This window comes from Notothenia coriiceps, unplaced genomic scaffold, assembly GCF_000735185.1.
Source record: "Notothenia coriiceps isolate Sejong01 unplaced genomic scaffold, NC01 NC01_scaffold00011181, whole genome shotgun sequence".
In the NCBI taxonomy this organism is placed as follows: Eukaryota; Metazoa; Chordata; class Actinopteri; order Perciformes; family Nototheniidae; genus Notothenia; species Notothenia coriiceps.
Genome location: NW_011343882.1, coordinates 64,007 through 88,526, shown reverse-complemented (window position 1 = coordinate 88,526; position 24,520 = coordinate 64,007). Strand labels below are relative to the sequence as shown.

The 24,520-nt window shown below is 40.3% G+C and overlaps 3 protein-coding genes across 3 annotated transcripts; 1 reads left to right on the top strand and 2 right to left on the bottom strand.

Moving 5' to 3' along the window:
• Nucleotides 1-6,953: 6,953 nt before the first annotated feature.
• On the bottom strand, nucleotides 6,954-12,190 carry prph2a (peripherin 2a (retinal degeneration, slow)). The gene is made up of 3 exons (XM_010772357.1): nucleotides 11,610-12,190; nucleotides 9,334-9,580; nucleotides 6,954-7,187 (listed from the first exon to the last, which is right to left on the bottom strand). Exons 1-3 carry the CDS (start codon nucleotides 12,188-12,190, stop codon nucleotides 6,981-6,983), a joined length of 1,035 nt encoding a protein of 344 aa, XP_010770659.1. The 3' UTR covers nucleotides 6,954-6,980.
• A 1,811-nt stretch (nucleotides 12,191-14,001) lies between these two features.
• tbcc (tubulin folding cofactor C) lies at nucleotides 14,002-16,410 on the bottom strand. Its single transcript, XM_010772356.1, has one exon. The coding sequence runs from the start codon at nucleotides 16,311-16,313 to the stop codon at nucleotides 15,285-15,287; it is 1,029 nt and encodes a 342-aa protein (XP_010770658.1). The 5' UTR covers nucleotides 16,314-16,410; the 3' UTR covers nucleotides 14,002-15,284.
• Nucleotides 16,411-17,190: 780 nt separating this feature from the next.
• Nucleotides 17,191-23,099, top strand: bicral (BICRA like chromatin remodeling complex associated protein). The gene is made up of 12 exons (XM_010772369.1): nucleotides 17,191-17,308; nucleotides 19,773-19,818; nucleotides 20,132-20,180; nucleotides 20,311-20,376; nucleotides 20,565-21,761; nucleotides 21,854-21,902; nucleotides 22,018-22,058; nucleotides 22,243-22,292; nucleotides 22,418-22,563; nucleotides 22,675-22,769; nucleotides 22,860-22,962; nucleotides 23,089-23,099. Exons 2-12 carry the CDS (start codon nucleotides 19,778-19,780, stop codon nucleotides 23,097-23,099), a joined length of 1,848 nt encoding a protein of 615 aa, XP_010770671.1. The 5' UTR covers nucleotides 17,191-17,308; nucleotides 19,773-19,777.
• The last annotated feature ends 1,421 nt before the right edge of the window (nucleotides 23,100-24,520 follow it).

Genomic DNA, 24,520 nt, shown 5'->3' with positions numbered 1-24,520 from the left:
GAAGACTTTTGAGCAGTGGTGGAAGTAGGCCTAGTTATAGTGTAGAAAAACTGTGTTATAAGTTTTGAATTCCTACTTCTTTAAACATATAAATATTACCATCAACATACTTAAAGCACCAACAATGCATAATGCATTCCGCAAAGCAACTTTATTTGAAGCACCTTGTATACTATCCCTTGGAGCAACATTTAAACAGCCCAGACAAAAGAGACAACAATTTAGCAAGACTAAAATGTTATAAGATATTCTCCATAGTTGATTTTAAAGCAATCAGAGGTGTAAAGTAACTAAGTACATTTACTCAACTATACTGTACTTAATCTTATAATGCTACGTTATTAAATATTGTTTCAATATCAGTAAATCGTGTACTTTTACTCCACTACTTTATTTAATACCTTCGGTTACTTTTGGATTAATGATGTGAAATATAATCAACTCTTAAATCAGACTTTAGTCATTAAGACTAGCTGCACATTTACCAGCTTTGATAAACACATTAATGCATCAATAATTATAATCAAAACATAATATATTATTCTGAAATGGGACAACCTTTCAATGAGTACTTTTACTTTTGGTACTTTAAGTATACTTTGATGCCAATACTTTTGTACTTTTACTTGAGTAACATTTCGAATGCAGGACTTTAACTTGTAACTGAGTATCTGACCTCTGAAGGTAAAAGGACTGAACTTGAGTATTTCCAGTTTGTGCAACTTTCGCCTATTCTTCCACTACTACATTTCAGATTCCATCATCATCTTACTATACATTTATTTGACAGCAACTAGGCAACACATGTTGAGTTTGACTACAGTATGGTTTATCTATATTGTTGCTGCTTCACTTTTCTGTTTATTGACTAATCAAGTATTTGTTTCTGTAGATTAAACAAACAGTATTTGGACCAGTTAAAATCAGCTCCAACAAGAACTCTGTTAAGTACTGTTTACATGTATCACTAACAATCACCCTTTAATCATGCTGATACTCCTGCTGCCCTTTTATTATAAAGGACCTGTGATTAAGTATTTTGTACACTGTGATGTGGCTATTTTACCAGTTAAACGATCTTAATACTTCTTCTAACCCTGTCTACTACACTCCCCCCCCTCTCTCCTGTTCACACACCCTTCCACTTTCAGGGCTTTTGTCAGGGATCCTGAAATAATAAGCAGGTGTGATGTGTGCGTTGGTCCTCTCTGGGTGGCTGGAAGAGAAACGTTATTGCTAAAGTGTGAACAGATAGGTGCTAGTGGCTAAACTTAACGTGCTGTAAATCACACACATGTGCACTCACTCATTCACACACACACACACACACACACACTCACTCTCTCTCTGCCACATGTTGGTGTCCATTGACCAGTCACCTAAATCTAATGAGAAGGTTGCGCCTGTCTCCGTGAACACAGTCCTTTGATGTCTGGGGCAATCGAGGTGAGCTTCAGTCTCAGGTCTGGCTCAGCATTCAGCCTGCTTCTGTATTTGGTTTTAATAACAGCAAGGGAAGAGAAGCCTTTCTCGCACAGATATGTGGCCGCAAAAGGAAGGAGAAAGCGCACAGCTTTGTCAGACAGGGCGGGGTATTCTCTGTGTTGCTTTATCTAAAAGTCCACTAAAGACTGCTTTCTGAAAGCAGGCTTTAGTGTTTCATCACAAGACAACTCTATTAAACTCTCCTGCTCAGCCACAGTTAAGTTATTTGGCAGTCCAGAAGCTTCCATGCTGAACGGGCTTCTCATCCAGCTGTTGTCTTCGGTCATCACTGGGAAATACTGGCGGAACTGTTGTCTGAGCGAGACAAGGTGTGCAACCATGTTGTCCCTCACTCCTTCATCAAGGGTCAGCTCGTTCTCAGACAGAAAACTCTCTAAAGCAGGGAAAGCTGAAACATCACCAGCCTTGACTTTGATTTCGAATAACTCCAACTTTTTCAGCATTGTGTTGATTTTGTCCTGCACATCAAACACATTGATGGAGAGTCCCTGTAGTCCCAAATTCAGGTCGTTTAAACGGGAGAAAATGTCTGACAAGTATGCCAACTGGCTGAGCCACACTGTATCATCAAACACATCTGATAAGGGGAAGTTTTTGTCCTGTAAGAAGACTTGGACTTCTCTGTGCAATTCAAAAAGCCTTGAAAGCACCTTCCCTCTTGATAGACATCTTACTTCTGTATGGAGCAGAAGTTGGACATGCTCGCTGCCCATCTCACACACACACACACACACAGTGGCGAGACAACATGTGTGCCCATGCATGCCTTGACTTAAGCCTTTTGTCCGGGCTGCTGGCCTCCCACTTGGTTTCTCTCTGTTATACACAGTGTATGATTTTTGCCTTGTAAGACTAAAGTTATGATTGAGGCAGAGTGGGATGCAAAGTGTGTTTGATTATGTGTGTGTTTGTGTGTGTGTGTGTGTGTGTGTGTGTGTGTGTGTGTGTGTGTGTGTGTGTGTGTGTGTGTGTGTGTGTGTGTGCGTGCGTGCGTGTGCGTGTGTGTGTGAAAGCAGCAGGAATTGTAACGGGGCAGCAGCAGCGTTGGTAATGGCTGATCAGCTGGTATGGCGAGTATTCAGGGCGGGGGCAGTGCATTGTCCTCTCATAGCTCCAACAATGCCCCTCTGAGCAGGCCACACATCTACCAGTCACGGGCCTCTCTCTCACTCTCTGCCTCTGCTTTTCTTTCTGTCTGCCATATTTATTCAGCTTGTAGTGAAGTGTAGAGGGATGTGATAGCACTGTCCCTGACCTTTGGCTCAAACGTCAAGGTCAACCCGTTACCACAGTTAATATCAGAGCATGTCTAACTCCAAACACATTACTTCCTTATCACTCTAAAACATTCATTCATTCATTCATAACTTTTTTCGGGTCTTGTAAAGCTTGTTCTTGTATAGTTTCTACTCATATAGGCTAAAGGTTGAAAGCCTACCTCTTATTTTATTGTTATTATTTTATATTTTACACATTTTACATTCATCTATTAGTCGCATTCTGGATGCAAAACAGTCACATATGATTTAATGTCGGCCATTCATTTTTTTTTAATCATAAATTCCATAAATCAAATGTGAAACCATTTATTGACAATTAATTTGATAACGTTTAAAGGGGCCCTATTCTGAGCTTTTTCAGGTTCATATGTAGTTTGTGCCTCTACTATGACATGTTTCCATGCTTTAATGTTCAGAAAGGTCTTTATTTTTCTCATAGTGCCTGTGCTGCAGCACCTCTTTTCACCCTCTGTCTGAAACCAGAGCCCAGTCTGCTCTGATTGGTTAGCTGGACGGCTCCGTTGTGATTGGTCAACTGGTTAGAGATGTCCCGGCCCTTATTATGGAGGCGTTTCAGGCAGGGGGTAAGTGTGTGGGAAAGAAACTCCCTCTGGCATGCACTTTGGGTTTTCTAGCCTTTTCAGAGCATTTACATGCACAAAAACCTAAAACACACTATAGGAAAAAGAAAACCTCAAAAAACGTCATTGATACTACTGATATTTCAGAGTCTTCATTGCATGGACATGTTTTAGTCTGTTTGTTGAATACAACTAATGATATCTGGAAATAAATGTCATTTTTTCACTCCGTCTCACATTTTAATGCTAAACACTTAATCCAATAATCAAAAAAAGAATCAACACATCAATCAAAGATTAAACTTATATCCTGTCTAAATGTAGTTTTCAGCTGCTGGAAGATGTGCTTTGATCATTAGTGTCAATAAAAGGGATCTTATTAAAGTGATGAAATACTACTTATAAATAGACTTCATTACAATTCTGTATTTTGTGTTTCATCTTAATATTTATTACGTTGAAGTGTTAAATGCTCTTTATCTTAAAGTATTTTCAGCAGTGGGGTGGTCATCCCTGTTATACCACCACTGATGAAAAGACACCCTCCTGTGGACTTCTAATGTAACTGAAACCTTTTACAGGCCTAAAGTGTCGATACATGCCAGCAATTTGTCAATGACGCAGGGAAAGTTTAGAATACATTTGGAGTCAAATAATCTACATTTGAAGAGAGGCTGGGAGTAAAGGTTGCTGCAAGAACAGTTGGGGAGATGGTCACAAAAGCATAAAAGAGTTTCAACTGAAGCTAACTACATTTTTATATTATTGCTGGAGTCGGAGATCTTCAATGGATTAGATTCACACCCAGTGTATTTGTATTTTTATTACCTGCAGTCACCAACAGAGAGCAGCAGAAGACAATAGACACAAAGGATGTTTTTGCAGCCTGTTTGTGTTCCTTTCAGGATAGTTAACAGATGTGGGAGAAGCTTCAGTCTTCTGATGAGAAAGAATTGTTTGGAAACAACATCGGATGCAATTTGGTAAATTATGTATCTTAAATTTACTGTCAAACAGAAGTTGCTCTGATAGCACTTTGGAGGCGGTTTGTTCATGACATTTGTTGTTGGGACAATAATGGGTTGTTTGCTGCATACAGAAGAATTTAAACCAGTGGGGATAAGTAACTCAGTACATTTGTAATCTACTAATATTATATTTTCTGAAATCATTCTGTAAAATTAGTAGGCTTCTTTACTTGTTGTACTTCAGGTATTTTTGCTAATATTTCTTGAATTATATTTAAGGGAATATTTTAATATTTCTTCCACCACTGATTAAAACTGTTCTATATTTGGCAATATCTTTATTGCATTAATACTCAAGTACTATAGTTTATCACAATTTGGAAGTAAATTGTGTACTTTTCACTAGTTACTATTTACTTCCAAAAACACTATACACAAAAATAGGAGCCTTTCAAATACGATGCATGTTACAGATCAAACGACTGATATTTATAAAAATACTCTTATATGAAACAGTCATAAACTCCATTGAAATACTATTAAAAAGTTAAAGCACCAGAAATAGGATCCCTTAATATTATCCATAGTTATACACTGCAGCAAAATTTGAACTTATTTTATATTTATACCTTATCTTTATTTATTTGTATATGCTATATGTTTGGCAGAGAAGACTTTACTCCGTACTTTCACTTTTTGAATGCAGGACTTTTGATTTAATGGTGTACCATTACATTGTGGTTCACTCAATTAAAGGATCTAATTTTTCCACCACTGTTTCTACGTTTTGTTTCAAATCTATTAATTAATTCCATATGTTACTCAAACCATCATTCTTTTTAGCTGCTTGGCCTATCTTTTCATTGTCGTGTTTGTCTTTTTATCTCTGTCTGTGTGTGCCTGACTCCGTGACGTGAGTCCCGCAGCAGGATATCACCTGCTCACCTGGCTGAGGGGCTCATGCTGATCTAAAGCCGATTAGGCCTCTTATCTACTCAGTGCTGGTTATGTGCTTTGCTCGAACAAAAATACCGCGCAGAGTTGGCCTCTTTACCTCTTTACAGCTGACTTTTCCTAGCCCCCTGTCTGCTAAAAAACACTGACTTTCACACAGTGGTTTCCTGATATGTGTTTGCAGTGTATGTCAAGCTCAGTTAAGATGTATAGACTGTGTTTCAAGAGATCAACAGTTGGTTGCTATTTATCAATATATCAAGGGATTTGTTACTTTCCATCTTTAAATGTCAAGGCTCATTATAGACCGGATTTAAGTCACACAAATATCAGATTGTACATTAAATCAAAACACCACACAACCAATTGAAATGAAAAAGTCCCTTGCAAACACACACATTCACTCTATAGTTTGTGAATGTATCTGGTTCAACCCCCCCTTCCTTACACTGGACATGTGAAGAGTCATCCAATGTCCATGTGAAAGCAGTAATGCCATAATTGGCCTGATCCTATTGACTTAATCAGGATCCCTGCAGCACTCACAGCATGCCTCGCCTCTTGATCTCAGGTTTGTGCGACTCAAGGTTGGGACAATACAACGTTGTTATTTCACTATCAAATAACATTTCTAAAATTCTTTATTCCTTTTTACAATTCTCATTCTACATAGACTCACAAAGCCAAGAAAAAAAATGGAAAAAACTTTACAGGGATTTCAATAAAAGATTTAGCTTAATTACATTATTTAAAAAAGTTAAATATGTTTCATCATTTCTACACTATGTACAAACACAGCAACCCAGGTTGTTGGAATTTACATACATGTGTCTTAATATACAGATACTGAATGCACAAGGGACACACCAAAGAGGGTCTGAGATTACAGAGCAGGGGTCAGGAGCCAAGATTTAGCTGCCAATTTCAGTCGCCCTCCACAGGTTTGGAGTTGGCCCTGCCTCTCTACAGGGCTCACATCCCAGTTCCCATGAGTCACTAATCGACCATGCGCCGCAACATTCATGCATTATTCATACCGATTCATTCAATTGATAATTTTACTCCATCTCAGGAGCTTATCCAGTCTTCGTTTGGGACAAAGTCGGACTGGAGTATAAAAAGAGCTGAGTGGATATCATTTGTTACCATTATGAGCTACAAGCCAACGTCTAGAAGTCAATCAAAAATAAAATATCTTTTGGGCTGTTAAATACCTTCCATCCTTCCATGAGAGGGGGGGTTGCATAGCAACCACCATCCCCGCCAAACTATCCGACAACATTACAATATTTTACTCGTGATTGCAAAGCATCTGATATTTATCAATACATATCACATTTACTTATTTTTTTGTAAAGATCCAAACCCCACGGAGCCAACATTTCTTTAAAAGAATGCTGAAAGCAGGGCTGGAACCTCAGATGGATTTGATTGGTTGGGGAAAAACCAAAATGTAAAATTACAACATTACTCACCCTACACATTACCTCTCTCTATGTATGAATATATAATTATTTACGCAAGGATTCCATTTGAAAGGGGTCCACTTTGAAAGGAGTTCATAGCTGAGTATGTTTGTGTGTGGTAGTGTCGACATAATGAATGTTGGTAGAAAAACGCTTAGATCTAATTTGTCCCCTTCCTCTCCTCTTTAGGTGGGAGTTGTGTCAGTTTTTGCAGGAGGGGTTAGCTCAGCTCACCGTGGCCACCCCTGCCTCGGCCTCCTCCTCCACCTTGCCACCTTTGCTCATTGCCTTCATGTTGGTCATGATGTCGGTGAACGTCTCCCCCACTGTCTTCTCCAGGATCCAGCCCTCGCTCTCGCTCTCTGGGTCCTCAGGGTTCACCAGGCTGGACAGAGAGCTGTTGATGTACTGCAGGCCGATGGTCACAGCAATCTGAAACAGTGAGAAATACATATCAGAACACCTGAACACTAGGAAATCACAGATTCTTCTGATGAGGACAATCTCAACATGTTTAAAGGTGTTGTAATCATACGATAAGTAAAAATAGAATATTGTGGCAACCACAAGATCCTATCAACTGCTTGCTGTCAAGGGACCAGAGGAATAAAAACGCATAGGTGAAAAAATACTACATTATAAATTATAATTAGAGTTGCATATTTTGAAGATTGATCAAACCTTTGGATCACTTTTACGCAAATATGCCAACATTGTTCCAGTAAATAAAAATGGAGAACATAATCAGCAGATTACAGTTGCAGGCCTTTTAGATTACAATCAAAATATCTAGAAACTTTTTTTTTGTATTAGTGCAGTGTGAGTGACATAGTAAAAGAAGGTACATAGTTGTATTTATATTGTGTTCTAAATATGTTATATTGGTACATTTTGAAAGAAAATTACATTGCATAAATAAGATCCTTCAATGTATAGACGACATTAACAATATAATAAAGACAACTGAGGCTTTGAGTTGTATATTTAATGTATGTGTTAAACATTTTCTAAAGCTAGATATTGATGTATTTTATGTGAATATGTTTCTGTGCATGTGTGTTATGTAAGTGTGGTTTGTATGAGTGATCGGTGAGAGGGAAATGCATGAAGAAGTAGAACAAATAAATGTGAAAGTTCGTTTTTTCTTTCTTTTTTTATCCCTAATTATTTAGCATACATTTTTTACTGTAGTTTGTATCACTATTTTGTTCCTTTACCCTAATTTTCTATGTTCTGTTTCTGTTTGTCAAATTATGAAAAATAAGGTATTTACAGCCTGAGGTCAAGTCTATCATTAGAAACGTTAAGTAGTAATTTAAGACCGTGACTTCAGGTCAGATTGAGAGCTAAAGCTGCAGGAAGTGTGTCTGTCCTTGTCACCTCCCATAGATTAACCCATCGCTCCATCTCTGAGCACACTATGTGTGTCAGTATGGAGACTCTTGCATAACATCTCTTAAATCTGAGATTCTTCCAACTGTGAGTCTGATCAGCTTCCAGGGGGTCGCCTACATCTAGAACAAGAGCTTGTTTGCTGGACAGACAGAGGTGTCGTTGAGTTGATACAGGGACTCACTGACTATCACTGTATCAATGTTTATCACTTTTAACTGCAGTGGAGTTAAGATTATTGGACCTCGACAACAACAACAACAACAATCGAGGTTGGTAGAGGATGTTCCGGCCGTAGGACAGCTGTAGGATTAACATTTAGGTAAAGAGTAGCAGGTGAGATGCTGTAGGTAAGCTGCATGTGCGTACATTCCAAAGGTGGTGCAGGGTAACCTAACAGAACGTAAAGAGGATAGACTCTTTATGGACGATGCAGTAACAGATGATAGCAGAGGCGGAGTTAGGAAAGGAAGGAGGTGATGGATGACAGATGTGCCAACTGGGCCAAGGCTAAGCATGTTTAAGCACAAGATCTTCATCTCACGCCATACTACTAGTCCTCATTTGACTCCTGAGCTATTTTATTCTGCTCCCACTGAATTGTTTGGCAAAAAGATACATCATATTTAATCATCAATAAATTCACCCCCTTACTTCACATGGATGTTTGAGTCTTTATCTCTTATAAAATCAAAAAGTACTGATACAAAGTAACTTTGTGTCACCTGTGTCACCTGTGAACGTTTACATGTTTAATGTGGAATTGTTGCTGCTTGTGGGAGTTTGAGGGAAAATACCAACTGCCGTTCTTAACAACCGTCAGGTGCCTGTGGGTGTTTTCCTCAATAAGCCCTGTTACATCTTGGCCAATGAGACAAAGATGGTTTAATGCTATAAAAATGTACTTGAACAACTTGACCCAAATGTGACAATAATGCTTTATCAAGAATCAATTTTACAAGGGAAAAACTTCAAGATGGAAGACTCACAAGTGGGTTTGGCAAATCCATGTCTGGTTAATTTCTCTACCTTCATTGAATTTCAGATTGTTAGTGAGAAAGTCCTTGTGATAGCTAAGTGATAGTGTAGGTTTTCGGGACTTAAAATTATAGAATACAAAACAGACTGTACACAATTACAATTTTCTTGCGTGAATATTTGTGTTGTGTGCATCACTGGCCCTGACCTCAAGCATGGTGACCAACAAGACCAGGGCTCCGATGGTGTTCATCAAGCCTCCGTAGTAGGACACCATGGCTTCACGGCAGCCGCGCTTCCATACGTTGAGTTCCTCCGTGTAGTGGTCGTAGCTGTAGTGGGCAGTGTTGTTGGTCATCTGGCCCTGAATGCAGGGTCTGGGGGAGCTGGGGTTACAGCAGCTGAACGGGACTCCATCCATCAGATACTGGCCGTCCACATTGCTCCCAATGCGGCTAAGAGGATAAGGCAAAGTTCCACGTTAGTGTCTCATTAAGATTGGCGGGAGGTGAAAGGGATTAAAGATCAGGAACTGTATTGACGTATGTGTGAAATATTTAATTGCATTTTTACTAGCTATGAGTATAGGGCATTAGATGTTTTCAGTTGGGTTGTAATGTATCCCTTGAATCTTTAAAAAAAGACCAAACTGCTGTTGGTCAGCTATACAGGCATTGATCAAACTCTGACCTTAATCAAGACTATTTATTTCAATTACTGAATAATCTAATTAAAACAAATCTAATGAGTATAAGGTATTTAAGGCAATCGTAACAATGCTATGCATTACTCCAAACCCAACATTCTTGCATATATCAAACTTTAAACCATCACAAAATTAGGATGATTGCCAAGTTTATTAAATGGTTTGTATTGCTTCAATTGTGTTAATTGTATATTATTCCCTTATTCTTTTATTGTGTTAAACAACATTGTCACTGGTATACAAGACTCATTTTCATTTACTGTAAATTGGTTTGCAGTAAATGACTGAATTAAAACCATTAATGTTTATTGATAACATGTCTCAAATTGTGTTTAAAGGGCCTTACACAGATCTTGCTAACTGTTATTGATGGTAGTAGGTCAATGGAAAGACGGGTAGGATTGGATCACTAAGACATGAGATAGTCAGAAATGGATCAGTGGTGTTTAGAAACATCAACAAGCCAAAAATAACGCCCCAGATAAGACTTTGGGCATTACTACAGAACACACAGTACTTACAACCCTAAGGATAGGGATCAGTTCTGGATATTAGTCACGGCACTATTAAGTAGAAGAACACAGAAAGAGCACAGACCTCTGTCAAGGCCAAATGCACTTGCTTAGAATGTTAACAAAAGTAAATAATAATTTGTAGACGCCCTATGATTCGAATCCGCTTCAACATAAAATGAGTTACTTCTTGGCCCATGTTACACTGTTCTTCAAAGTTTAATGAGAAATCAGGCCAGTAAGTAATCCTATTGACAAACAACCCAACCAGAAAAAAAATTACCAACTCGACATAGGTAATTGAATAAATGGCTGAACTGATATTGGAGGGTGTTAAGGATTGGACTTGGTTCAAAAGAAAATACTCTTCGAAAATAAAAAATAAGCAATTTTTGAGAAATATTTTCCAAGAATACTGTCTTATAATTATTTAATCTCTATTTAGCCGAGAATGTCCCAGTGAGACAATATCTCTTCTTCCAGGCAGTCCTAGAAAGTGCTTATACTGATCATAGAAGCTACACATTGTTGTATTGCGCAGTGCTGCCCCTGGAGTGTTGCCAGGTCCTCTGATGATTGAACAGGACTCTGATTCCTGAAGGACGTGGAATCTGTAATCCTTAAGATTAAACACTATGTGCCAGTGCTCAAAATTGTTCCCTGTACAATACTCCTCGCCAATCCTATCTGGTACTTCAATCAATGTAGATATGAACATTTAGTCAGAAAGAGGCCACATATCACTGGAGTGGAACAAGGTCCTGTTAATCCCGCTCATGCCTTTTTGACCTGTGAATCTTTTTCTGTCCCCAATCACCTCCTCAAGTCCCTCCTTCTCACCGTTATCCAGAAAACTGCCTAGTAACCTCTTCCACCCTCACGGCTCCCAATGCCATGTCCTTGCTGTCATCATTTCGTTATTCTCAGTGGACGAAAGGGAATAATGTACCTGCTTTGACCTTCACCTGAAATCCACTTATACTAACCCCTAAAGGACCCGACCACCCCATGGAGGTCGGTGAAAGGGTCATTTAGACACACTGAGATAGTACATGCAGCTTAAATGTCAACCTCTTTAAGCCTTTCTCCTGTCACCTAAAATAGGAATATCTAACATTTAATCTCAAATTCTTAAAGGGTATGATGCAGGATTTAGTTATGAATTCGCGTTTCACAGTATTGGCAATAATATGTTTAAAATGTGGGTATGCCTGGCCAATAAAGCCCCTTTGCATTGTATTGTAAAAGTGAATTTGCATCACTTACTCTTTGACTTCCTTTGCGCTGAAATCCAGGTAGCGGTTGCTTACCCACTGAATCTCAAACCAATCTCTGTAGTGGTTGTTTCCGCAGCATCTGAATTCCATCTGCATCAGGTCCAGGGTCCTCTTCATGTAGCATCGTCCTGGCGTGTCCGTGTCCTTGTAGAACTTCATGCCGTTCTTCAGCCCCTCAGCGAGGGTGAACTGCAGCGGGATCCTCATCACAAAACACAGCAGGGCTGTGACAAACAACAGGCCGTTGAACCCCACGCAGAACATCAAGAAGGGCTTCAACATGGGCTTCCATTTTATAAACTTGGAAGGGTCCAGGGAGTCGTAGCAGACTTTGCCTCCAAAAGCGTTGACGCCACAGGCTATTAGACCCATTAATATAAGAACGTTGGGCAGCAAGTGGCTCTCGTTGTTGTCCATAAGTTCTGAGCGCTTTCGCAGCTCGATCTTAAAGAATAGCCCCATGCTGAAGACCAGCACGCCGGCCATTACGGCGAACCAGTACAGGAACCATATTGTCTGAGCGAGCTTTACTCGCTTCTTCATGTCAAACTTTACCAACATCAAAGCCATTGTTGAAGCTGTAATGTGTCCTCACCCAGTAAAGAAAATACTCAAAATTACGATCTAGAACAGCAGGAGCTCCAAGGTGTTGTTGAACACGCCAACCTGCAGTTCCTGTTTCCAGGTCCCTTTGCTATCAGGGTCTCCTCTGGCTGGTCTAAAGGCAAAATAGGAATCAGCTCAGCCTGTAATCCATCACACAGAAAAACAGCAGAGATGAAGAAGGAGAAACCGGGAGCAGCGTAGTAAAGTTATTTCTTAAAAGCTATCTCCTCTCCCATTGTAACAGAAACATCCACTTTCACCAGGCTATTTTCCCCCAATTTTTACCGTTTTTTCCTCCCCAACACGCAGGTGATGTTAATCGTGATGTTGCTTTCTCCTGGAAAGGTGGAGGATTGCCTAAGATCCTAATGATTAAACTCAAAGTTTCAGTACGTCATTCTAAGCCTCTGTAAGCAGCCTAACCAATTTCCAGAAATCCCTGCATACAAGATGAGCCTGGTCGTAAACCGTTGCCAAGGGCCATAATTGGTTTGAGCGTTCACGTGGTCATGGGTGCATAGATCGAACACACCGTGGAATTGTAATGGCATCAGATGAAGCCGGACAAAGACCATGGACATGAAAGTGGAGTTAATAATGGAACATGTTCATTCACTGTTTGCTGGCATTCAACACAAGCCGGATGTCTTCCCAGTGGAGCAAATACATCCCTCGCCCTAGTAACCCATTCACAGAAAGAACGAAAAAACTGAGACATTTGATGGATAAAAGTTAAACCCATCAAAAGATCACACATCAATAAACATGCACATAAGATTGTTGTAGAAAACATCATTTCACAAGCCAATAAGTCTTTTTAAGTGCTCTCAATTACCTTATGGTCTAATTGTCACTTATTATCTTGGCAGTTAGATTAACACTCTGTTTGGCACAAACTCAAGTCAGATGCTCATGTTGACAAAAGCTGCGCCTTTAGCTGAACGGCCTCTCTGACTCCTTCATACTGTACTCCACCCCATTGCTTATTGCACAAGCTGAATTGTTGTTGTTGCTGCAAAATTCCGTTATAAGTATTGATGGCAAAGCTGCCTCTCTAATTCGATTCTTAATCCAGGCCTTATCTGTATTTTTAACTGTTTTTATAACTACATTTATGGTTATTAAAATAATGCTGTTTTTCCTGTCTTCAATTACTCAAGATTACAATGAAGAAGTTTCCCTTTGTATTAAACATGCTATGCAAATTTGAAACCAAACTTTCCACTTTCTTTTTCCTCTCAACGCTACAACAATGGGCCAAATTCAACCCACAGCCCCTTTGCAATTTCATAATGTCACCTTACTGTCTTGTTTTGTCTCGTCTTAGTCTGTCTTTGTATTATCATCTTTTAATTTCAGAATTATTTTTGATGTATCTTATACAGATGTTGATTTTAAGTGAACAGTAACAAGTCCTGCTCTTAAGCATGTAATTAATCATGTAAACTATAATGAAGAAATATGACGATAAGTGTTGTAAAAAAATATAGGATCTGTGAATTGTTATTTATTTATAATTATTAGTTTGATTTTTCAATATTGTCCTTCTGTATCTGTTTGTGTAGTGTTCCCAAATGTTGCCACAGAAGATGGACAGACAGAAATATGGACTATTTCTATACACTGATGTATGCTGTACTGTATGTACATCAACTTTTGTACTCTTTGTCGTGCTTAAATTGTACAAAATGCATTGTGATCTACTTCATAATATGTGTGTTTCTTTGTAAGAGGGCTATGGTATCATTAGGAAACACCAGAAACAAACAAACATGTAGAGCAGGAATATGATTTATTTTTGTTTCATTTCAATGGCAGTTACTTTTCAAGAGTACAGACAAGATATTGTTGCAAGTTGTAGATCAGAGCCATTGCCATTCAAGGTTGATGGTCACCAGCAGCATTAATGCACAGCATTTTAACATGGGGCTCATTCCAGGCCTTCTTCACCCTTTTCCCCCTTAAATGATAAAAATGTAAATGGATTTGTACCATTGAGTGCTTTTAAGTTAATTATTTGCGTGAGGGTTTGAGTGCTTTTAAATCTTTTGAATGAATATTGGATGTTACTGTAGATGTATTACACAATAGGTTTCAGGTTTGTATAATTATTAAAATGACAAGGAAACAGAACAGTATTCTACATTTGAATGTGCTTTTTCAATATGTAAATTCTTGGACAATGGTTTCTCCGTTAGCAGAATGTTTTTCCCTCCACGACAACAATTTTCATATTGGAATTTCTATTCGTGCCAGAATATTATTTTTGACAAAGAAATTGTGCCTTTTATAATGACTACAGTGAAATCTGTAAGAATGTATCAGTGGGAGGATCCTTTTTTAAAAATCTTCCTGGAAGATTTCCTGGAAATTCTAGCCTGACTTTTAGGACAGATATCAATATTTGGTGCTATATAAATAAAGTTATTATTATTATTATTTGAGTAAATGAACAACAATTAACAAGAAAATTGATCAATTAATGATTAGTCAGCAGCACAGGAGTTTACTCTACAAAGACTTTGACACAATACTAATTATTAGCCTCTCAGTAATTCTTTGGGTAGAGATCTCTTTTCAACAATACGACCACGATAGTTACTAATCTGAACATTGTAATAGTAATAGTTTTATCATGTTTCTTGTTAGTCATTGGCTGACAAATCCAGCATTACAAATGAAAGACTATTTACTACAAGGTATATTGGCTGGGATTTACCAAAAAAAGTGCAAACCACCTGAAATCAGCTCATACTGCATGGGAAACAAAATGTTTTTAATAGGCATCAAATCTAAGGATGAAGAGTCGAGCATTCTCTTTATGAAGACACATTTAAACGCTATTTTTTAGCATTTTGTTTTTCAGTCTTTTTCGCAAGTGTAAGCAAAAGCATGAATGTCTTTTAAAACATTTTTTATTTTTGTATTAACTGACAACCTACTGAAAACCTTCATGCAACTGTGAAATAACCCAGACAAGATGCATTGTGTATTTGTGCTGAAAATTAAACATTTGATTGTTTGACATGTTACTTTAACAAGTTAAGGCCTTTACAATCTAGAGTTCCCAGTTGGTTTTCCTGTCTGCTTCTGGGATGACAGTCCAGTTAGGGGAAGGCGTTCCTGCAGCGAGCCAGTTGAAGTCATCCACCTGGCTCCAGTTGTTTCGATCCCGGTCCAATCCAGACACAATAAAGTCCTCATCAAGGGTGGGATAAGAAAATGTAAACGGGGCAAAGCCAACCCCACGACAGTCCTCTACGATGGCTCGGCTGGTGACGTGCAGATACACCTGTGTGTCTGTGGTGTTGTGGGTCCGCAGCTGCTGACAAGGGATGGCCAGAGTGCTGTTCCTACAGTGATCAACAAATACTGAACTTGACACGGGACCACAGAGGATCTCACAGTTGTCAATGTGAGTCATGTGCAGCGTGCTAGGAGACCCAAACAGACGCACTTTACAGTTAGTCAGGTGAGTCAACAGCACGTCTTGTTTATGGATCTCCTCTGCTGTCTTTATCACACACACATTTTCCATGTTGGAGAAGCAGCACTGCACAGACTCTGCAGGAGCTACATCCACCTTGGTGCTATCAGTAACTGTAGGTGTGTCTGTCACTGGGGGTGCAGAGACCTTATCTGTTGCTTTACTGCGAGCTCGAAAGGCAAACTTCTTCTTGGGCAGAGCCTCCTCTCTGATGTCAGCTGAGGAGGTGAGGAGTTTCTTCAGAGCATCCTGGGCTCTTCTCAGCTCGTACTGCGTGAGAAACAACATGCTGTCGTTCAGAAACTTCTGCAGCTGCAGCGTTTTGACCGTCGCCTCCTCCAGTGTTTGGGTCACCACCGCACGGTCCGCTCCGGAACAGCTGGACAGCAGTTCCTCGATGGAGGCCCGCTCTGCGTTGAAAGTACTGCAGAAATACTCGCTCTTTTCCTCGGCGACAGACCGGCTCTCTTGAGCTTCCTTCTTCCGCTCTGCATCCTTTGCCCTCGCCTGGTGCCGCCTCTGAAGCCGCTCTTGTATCTTGTCTGCACCACTTTCGCCGGTAACCTGCGTTTCCTGGCTATGTTCAGCCATTGCTTCCATGTTGTTGCAATGTCAGTTGTTGCGGAAGTGACAACAGCATTTTCTTCTTCATGACTTTCGCGGACCAATAATGGAGCTTACCGCCACCTGCTGTATGGGACTTGTCACGGCGGCAAGTGATCTGGACCATGATAATAACAACTTTATTTACTTTTTATTATATATTATATGTACCTTTTATTTATAGCAATAATAAAATAATTAATCATTTTCTCTGTGTTTTGTTTATTTTCTTTACCAATTTACTTACTATTATTATCACTTATAAATAGTGCTTTTGGGTTTATACATGATGCATGTACGTTACAGCATGTTCTTTGTGTTGTTTTACTTATGTTGTACGACAAGTACAGTTTGTATTATGGAAACCAGACAGAGAAACTGAAGTTAAAAGATAAAATGTAGGATACTGTAAGTGCAAAAACGCACACAAATATTTACCCAATAGAATAGAATATGATAAAAATGTCAATAAATAAGAATTCATTAAAATGTCAATAAATAAGAATTCATTTAAATGCCTTTATCTGAATAAAATAAAAATAGTAGGCCTATCTATGAATGTAAAAAGGTTCACAGTATGAAGTTGACTTTTTATTTAAGTTATATTTTCAAAGTTTATTATGTGTAGATTAGTAGGTAGGTCTTACTAAGAAACATTTCCCCCCAAAGTAATATCGTCATACCTGAGCAACGTTAAGGTGTGGCACACACACCAGAGGCCCGCCCTCTACCGTTGGTAATGATTAAGTCTAAGAAAATGTATCCGCTATTCATTATGGCATTGATGCATGTTATTATAATTAATGTAAATATATAAATATGTCTATAAATTATTTGTCGTTATTTTTTCCATAAAATTCCTATTCAAATTTCTGATGGTCGTAAACACTGCTGAGGATGATTTTTGGTTGCCTTGTTCTGTGCACTACCCCAACAACCCGTGCGGTGATGGCGAGGAAACCCCGTTGACAAGGCACTGCTTTTTCATGACGGTGAGTTTCCCTTTGAGTGTATTATAATTTTGTGATAAAAATTTCAAGGAAAAAACACACACAACCTCCTTCCTCCCTTCCTTCAGGGAGGGAAGAGAGTTTGAGCGGAGAGAAAAATCTATCTGAGACAGAACAGGGACAGTGAGAAAAATATATGAGTGGGAGAGGGAGAAGGAGGAGGAGGAGAAGGAGGGGGGGAGCAAATTAAAAGTTGCCAAATGGAGATATTGGGTTTCAAGAGGAGTGAGACAGGAGTAAAGGGTTTGCCTCTTTGAGTCGTCTTTATGTTGTGCTAATCGGGATAAATGTTTACGGCTTTACACGGTTTAGTCCTCTAGCATTTTCGACGAATCCACCCGACGTTTTCAAAACAGGCGTCGTCGACACCGCGGCTAGCTAGCCAGACCAGGCCGGTGTTAGTTGTTAAAATGTTACGGAGCGTCCTGTCCGCAGAGCTACCCGACCAGAACAAGGGCTGCTACAGAATCCCCCGGTTGAAACGCGTCGGTTCTGTATATCGAGACAAATGTGACGTTTTTCATCCTGGCAGATGAGCCACATTGAGGACAAATGAAAGCCTCCCCAACAGAGAAAGAAAGATCACGTCAGCGACAACCAGCCACAGGCTGGACGACGGGCGTTTTGTGCTGCTTGAATGCGATTATCTTCTTGTCGATTCAGTCTATTTTTGGAAATAAAACTCGCAAGCTGTACATTAGCTGGCTTTCTAAACCAACCGCGGTACCAGCAGTAGTAGCAGGACTGCAGCAGGGACTAGCTATGTCTGCGTCGAAGCATTCAAGCTAATGCGGATTTCGGAGACTACGAATTTAAGCCCTAAATTATACAAACTGTACAAAGTATCGGAAAATATAACTTTGTTTTCGACAACACTGATCAGAATTGCCTACATGTCTGCAAATCCTTTGCTTTTGAGCTACTTAAAACGCATTTTTTAGTCAGCTTAAGTACTTTAGCTCTGTCGTCTTTTTAGAAATGAAATAACGTAAGCTAACCGCTTAACTGTTGTGAAAAGTAGCTCACTTAATTGTTAACATTGATTACGTGTATATTAACGACTGCTTTGCTTTTTAAATACATTGATAGATGACAGAAATGAGTGTAGTGTTATTTTGTAGTGTATTTGACCTACTCAATCCACATATGGAGCTTTTTTTGTGAAATAAAATGTCACTGTGTTAATCGTTTGGTTTCCTTTTTTGTTGGGAAAGGTCGTCATTGCTTCCTCGTTTTTGGAGCTTTGTGTGCACTTTTAATGGACACAGGAGCCCCTCTGCATGTTGTAGCATATCTCCTGAAAAATAAATTGTTGCACATTTAGTGTGGATATTAAATGAATTACAATATTCTATGATTGAGGAAGCGTTTAGTGGTTTTCATGGTCTCTAAAAGTAAGTTAGCAGAGCCTAGTTTGCACAGCAGCCCTGTCGATCTTTGTTCTCCCTGAACCAAAGATGGAGGCTGAACGTGGCTCTGTTGTAAGGACAGCCTATGGCAGGGTAACAGCCATTTTGTGGCATTGCAGTTTCATCTACGCAGCAACATAAGAGTGTATTTCTCAATGACTTAACAGAGTACAACATAAAACTACGAATTCAAATCATCTTAGTACATTGTTGGATGAATGACCAAATTATTTTTCTGACATATAGCTACATTCCCTTGTCATGTGCTCCACATTTCTTAAATACAATTAAAAATCGTAACCTCATAAGATATTCAAACACTCATTACCCCTCACTGCTGCATCAAATTAGTGATCATGGATTTGGCTTGCAGTCCCTCTTTTATAATGAAGCACTAAGATCGCTGCATATCTTTGCAGGCTCACAACTTAAAGCCAACACCTCTTTCTATGTAGAAACTCAAACAACCATGGTATAAATGGAGCAGCAGGGTGGAGTTATTTACACTCTAATGGTCATTTTCAGTCTGTGCAGACAACCAATGTGGGACAGCAGAGGAGGGTAATGGGTGGGAGTTTTATGTGTGAGACAAACATCTGTAGGAGGGGGTGAAGGCCATCCTGCCCTTCGCTTACAATACATAGCCTATTTACCACAGCACTGAATAACACATTTGGCTTCCTCTTCACTCCCACATTTCACAAACCTATATTTTCCTTAATCTCATCTACGTTGTTCCCACAACCTGCTTCTCACACGTTTATTTATGTAATACTAAATGTAGTTTCTCACCCTGCAGCCCAGAAAACAAAGGGTGTTAAATGACTGAATCCATGCGTCCTGCTGGAAATCTGTGAGTGAGATGTGATTACTACAAACAGAATATATGCTCCTACTTCAGAATAACAACTAAGTGCATTAAGGTTTATTGTCATGATCAATGAATCCAGCAGTCATGAATTACCTACTCTAAAATTCATATCAGCCCTCTCTTAACCTGCTCCTTTCTATCTCGATATACCTTCCTCTTCTTTCAGGTGTCATGGATGATGAGGACGATCGCCATCTTCTTGATATTTTAGGGTAAAAAACCCTTTTTATAAAAATAATAGACACTAATATTGGTCATTAACATGCCATTCACAATGTGGCCTCATATTATTTATCTGTACTCAAGTTTGGCTTAAACAGTTAGTTATTGTTACTAGGGTCCCACTTTACAATCAAAGCTACAAGTATCTGCCAACTTACTTGTTAACTTTTGATAAATTACGGAAGTTGGTAATCCTATGTCCCATTCAGGCATTCTAATAATGGTTCATGCTGTCACTCCTTAAACAACAGTAAATACAAATAAATGTTTCTAATGTTGAATTTCCTTCCGCACATTCTTCAGAGATGTGGATGCTTTGAATGACTATCTCCATGGCAGCAACAGCAAGTCTGTGAGTGACTCTTTCATAATGTATTCACAGCCATTCCTTAATATGTTTGTCAGTGTAATTACATCACTGTCTTTGATGCATAACGGATCCACTGATCCTCTGTTAAACTCTGTGTATTCTGTTTCTGCAGATTGAGGAGGATGATGTAACAAATGCAGCTTACGGGTCGGATGGGTCCTTCTTTTCTAGTGACACGGTAAGTGCACTTTGATCCAACAACCACTGTTTTTTTTTCTTCAAATTTGTTCACCCTTCATAAAAAAAGGTTATGCAATAGTTTACCCTTTTATGTATAGGTTATAAAAAAAGACCTCCAAGTAAGTCTGTCTTGTATGCAGCTCACATGCAAACTCTCTTTTCATTTTCTCTAAATGCTTCATTCAGGCTGGCTCCAACTCTGGCCTCAAGGATGGCTCTTCTACAATGGGAGATTTCGGCGAGGATTCAACAGGGGCAGGCCTCCAGCTCTCCGGTAGCCTTTCATTTATCGAGGATGAATTGGGGCCTGGGAATTCTCCCGGAGGGGTGGATCTTGGGAGCGAGGACCAACCCTTTGACATCCTACAGAAGTCCCTTATGGAGGCCGACATCACAGAGCAGACGTTGGCTCAGGAGGCCTTACTGGACTCCCAGCCCGCCCCCACTCTGGTGCAGGCTCCGGTACCCTTCCCCTCCCAGCTGGTTTCTGGGGGGGGTTATGGCGGAGGAGTTGTAACCACGGCGACAGCTGCTTTCCCAACAGGCCAGTTCCTACAAGGGGTGTCCCCGCTGCCCAACGGCTCCGCCCAGCACATCCAGGTGTTGGGCTCGTTCGGGGCGGGGAGTGGTGTGATGACTCTGAGCAACTTGGAGAGATCTCCCCAGCTCGTGTTGAGGCCCGGTGCGCCTGTAGCGTCAGGGGGGGCCACAGCAGGGGGGCAGGTGTTCGCCCCTACCCAAGGGCAGGTGGGCCTACCTTACAAAAACATCCCCCTTCAAAACATCATCATCCAGAGAGGCCCGGGGGGGACCCAGACTCTTGTTAGACCCATCCAGCCTAAACCCCTCCAAACCGGGGCTCAGACTGTGTACAGCCTTGGTCTTCAGCACACTTCCACCACCATGGCTAATGTAGTGAACGCTAACATGGCTTCTCCTGGGGGGCAATACACAGCCAATGGCTCTATCGTAGTGCAGCCATCACTGGAGCAGCAGCAAGCGCAGGCCCAGACAAACTTACAGCCTGGACAGTTCTCAAACCCCCTGATTACCAATCAGAACGCTGTGCAGATTGTTCAGGGGCAGAACTTTACTCCACAGCAGGGAGGACAGCTCATTTTGAACCAGGGATTAGTCTGCAGGAGTCAGGTTGGAGGGGGTGTAACTCAAACATGGACAGGGGTTTCTTGTGCGAACCCAGCCCCCATGCAGACGTCGTGCTCTACCGGGCGGCTGACTCTGGTGGGTCCAGCAACGACAGGGATCGGCGGTCAAGGCCAAGTGCAGGGGGGCCACGTTCAGCGCCTTCTGGTCACTCAAACTCAGAATTTCACTTCCCTGTCACCTTTAGCCAGTACTGGGACACAGGAAGACTACAGACAGGTATAATCACCGGTGGTTTTTCTTTACACATTCACAATCTGTTTCCTGAAAATGCTTATATGAAAGACATCCCTTTCATTTTTATTTTTTAGAATTCTTCATCACCTGCCCTCAATCAGGTGCAGCTCAGCAGCATCCATGGTAACAAAGGCAGACAAATCTTTGTCAATGCATGATATATATATATATATATATATATAAAAATGTAATCTGCTAAACTTAATGTTTCTTAATTGTTTTCAATTATCTCTTTCAGCCATGACAACAATGACTCAAGACTCAAATATGAACTCTCAGGTATGTCGCTCATCCCATCATGCACAGGAGCTGCAACGAGCGTCAGAAATATTATTTTGATAATCGATTAATCTTTTACGTTTTTATTCGAAAAATCGCAGGAAATGCTGTTTTAGCCGCCTCCACTATGCTCATTTCTGACACCCTATTTGTTTTGCAAAATGCATTTTCTTTCTCCTAATAGATCAGTGCTCAGAAGAGACCTGCCCTTCCACCACTTACAAGAGGAGAAATGTGAGAATAGAACTTACTGTGTACTATTTACATACTTGTTTATGTGGGAAATATTGCCATGTTTTTGTATAGCTTGTAGTTCAGCCAATGAATGAGCCTGTTTCTTTTTCCTTTCGTCTCTATAGGATTTTACAACAGTTGAAGAATGATCATGCTGGAGTTCAGACTATAGATCTGCGTCGATTCAATTCAATCGATGATGCACTGCAGAAAATCCTCCCGTACCACGTGTTCCAGGGAACTCCACCCAGCCAGGAGGAGTTCTCACAGGGTAAAGCCTTGCATTTATTAGCTTCACCCTAAATCTGCAGAAGTATTGCATGTCAAGGCGTGGCTTTTGCGGATGAAAAGTACCTGAATTATTATTATTATTTTTTTATAGTGGATGAAGAATTTGAAGTAGTTGCAACCCAAGTGCTGAAGAGGACTCATGCTATGGTTAACAAATACAGACGGCTACTTATGGTGGAAGCGGAGGTAGGCACACACAAGTAAATGCTTGCAAAAACAGGTTTATCATGTTGTGGCATGCACAGGGCTCACGAGTTGCCTCTCCTTTCCCTACAGCGTTCCAGTCCGTCATCAGAAATGGTGATGATTGACAGGACGTTCAACCAAGAGGAGCGCAGCAACCTGACACAAGACAAGCGCATGGTACTAGTGGATCCAGGTAAGAGAAACAAGAGAAAGCAAATCATTTTCAACAGAAAAACATTTTATAAGAGATAGTTCAGCAAGGACACAGTGCACTGAAATTAATGATTTTCACCACTGACTGACTGACCGACCCCCTTAGGAGTATATTGACAGGTCTATTCAATTCAATCGGAGACATAAACATGAGCACAGAATATGTCCAATTCTTTTTTCCCATATTCTCCAAAGTAAAAGTTGAACCAATTTCACACAAGTCACATATCTTTCAAAAATTCTGACACTAATATGGCATTTCTTAGACAGATAAATCAGGAACTGTCTCATCAACACACTCTTGTAAGATCCAACAACACAGTGGTAAACCATCAGTCTTGGGACTTACTGTTCTTGCGTAAGCGTTTGTCAAACGACGTCACAAAATATTAAACGTCAACTAAGGTTTGTGAACACCCTGGCTAACACATATGCTTAATGCTTTATATGGCTGTTAGTTAGCTAAACTAAGTGGTAGTTTTATGGCGCATTTCCACTGCAGGGCCTCGCACAGCTTAGTACGGTATATTTAGGCCTTGGTAGGCCAGGCTCACTTTATGCTGCGTTTCCATTACAGTTTAGGAACTGGGGTAGTAACTATAGTAACGCAGTGTAGGCGGAGCCGTGACGTCATCTTCTATGCGAAACACAAAACCAACANAGACAGACGGCAGGAGAAAAACCTTTTTAAAATGCGTGTTTTCTGAATGGAGATTGGGTCGACCAGGCTAAGCTAACGTTGTATATGCTCATTCCACACTCATAAGTGTGGAATGAGCATATACAACGTTAGCTTAGCCTGGTCGACCCAATCTCCATTCAGAAAACACGCATTTTAAAAAGGTTTTTCTCCTGCCGTCTGTCTGCAGACTTGTCAAAGCATTAATTCATGGTTTTTACTAACCGGTATCAGTATTTAGTTACTTCGGCATCATTTTGAAACGTGTATTACAATTTAATCACGGTAAAATATGTTCATTTTGTTGTAGTTGTAGCTCCCGAGCCGGCGCTTGTTTGAATGATGCGAGTAAACACAGCTGGCAGCCGCGGTGAAACTCGAGCGTTTAGAGCGATGCGACAGGAGCGATGAGAGCGAAGCGAATATTCACATCGCGTCCGGTGTGAACGCACCATTAAAAGTAGACTGGGGTATGAAGGGTTAACGTTACATCTTAGGATCATTTTTAGTCATGTTCTGTATACATACTAACATATAAGGGTATACTTAGTGTGGTTACTCAATACTCCATGTTTACTAGCTATAACATTAATGTTACATCACTCTTTTTCACTTCTTACTCAGTCAGCCAGAGTGCAAATATCACCATTAGATTCACAAACCTGAAACATCAATTTCTCAGCTGCTGATACTGCTGCTGCTGCTGCTGCAGCTTGTGGCGCCTGCTTCGATGAAAATAACTTTCTAATATCCATAACTTTATAGGCTATTAGCTTAAAACTCGTCAGGCACTAGGAAGGATCACTTCTTCTTCAGGGCGAGGGAAGGTTACGCAGTACGCAGGCTAATGTCCTGCAGC

Bases quoted from the DNA above. Each gene is read 5' to 3' on its own strand.
- prph2a (XM_010772357.1), bottom strand. From the start codon at position 12,190: ATGGCTTTGATGTTGGTAAAGTTTGACATGAAGAAGCGAGTAAAGCTC. The intron at 9,581-11,609 runs GTAAGTGATGCA...TTATCCTCTTAG, and splicing joins AGCGCAAAGGAAGTCAAAGA to CCGCATTGGGAGCAATGTGG. The intron at 7,188-9,333 runs GTCAGGGCCAGT...TCACTGTTTCAG, and splicing joins TGTTGGTCACCATGCTTGAG to ATTGCTGTGACCATCGGCCT.
- tbcc (XM_010772356.1), bottom strand. From the start codon at position 16,313: ATGGAAGCAATGGCTGAACATAGCCAGGAAACGCAGGTTACCGGCGAA.
- bicral (XM_010772369.1), top strand. From the start codon at position 19,778: ATGGATGATGAGGACGATCGCCATCTTCTTGATATTTTAGG. The intron at 21,762-21,853 runs GTATAATCACCG...TTTATTTTTTAG, and splicing joins CACAGGAAGACTACAGACAG to AATTCTTCATCACCTGCCCT. The intron at 22,564-22,674 runs GTAAAGCCTTGC...ATTTTTTTATAG, and splicing joins CCAGGAGGAGTTCTCACAGG to TGGATGAAGAATTTGAAGTA.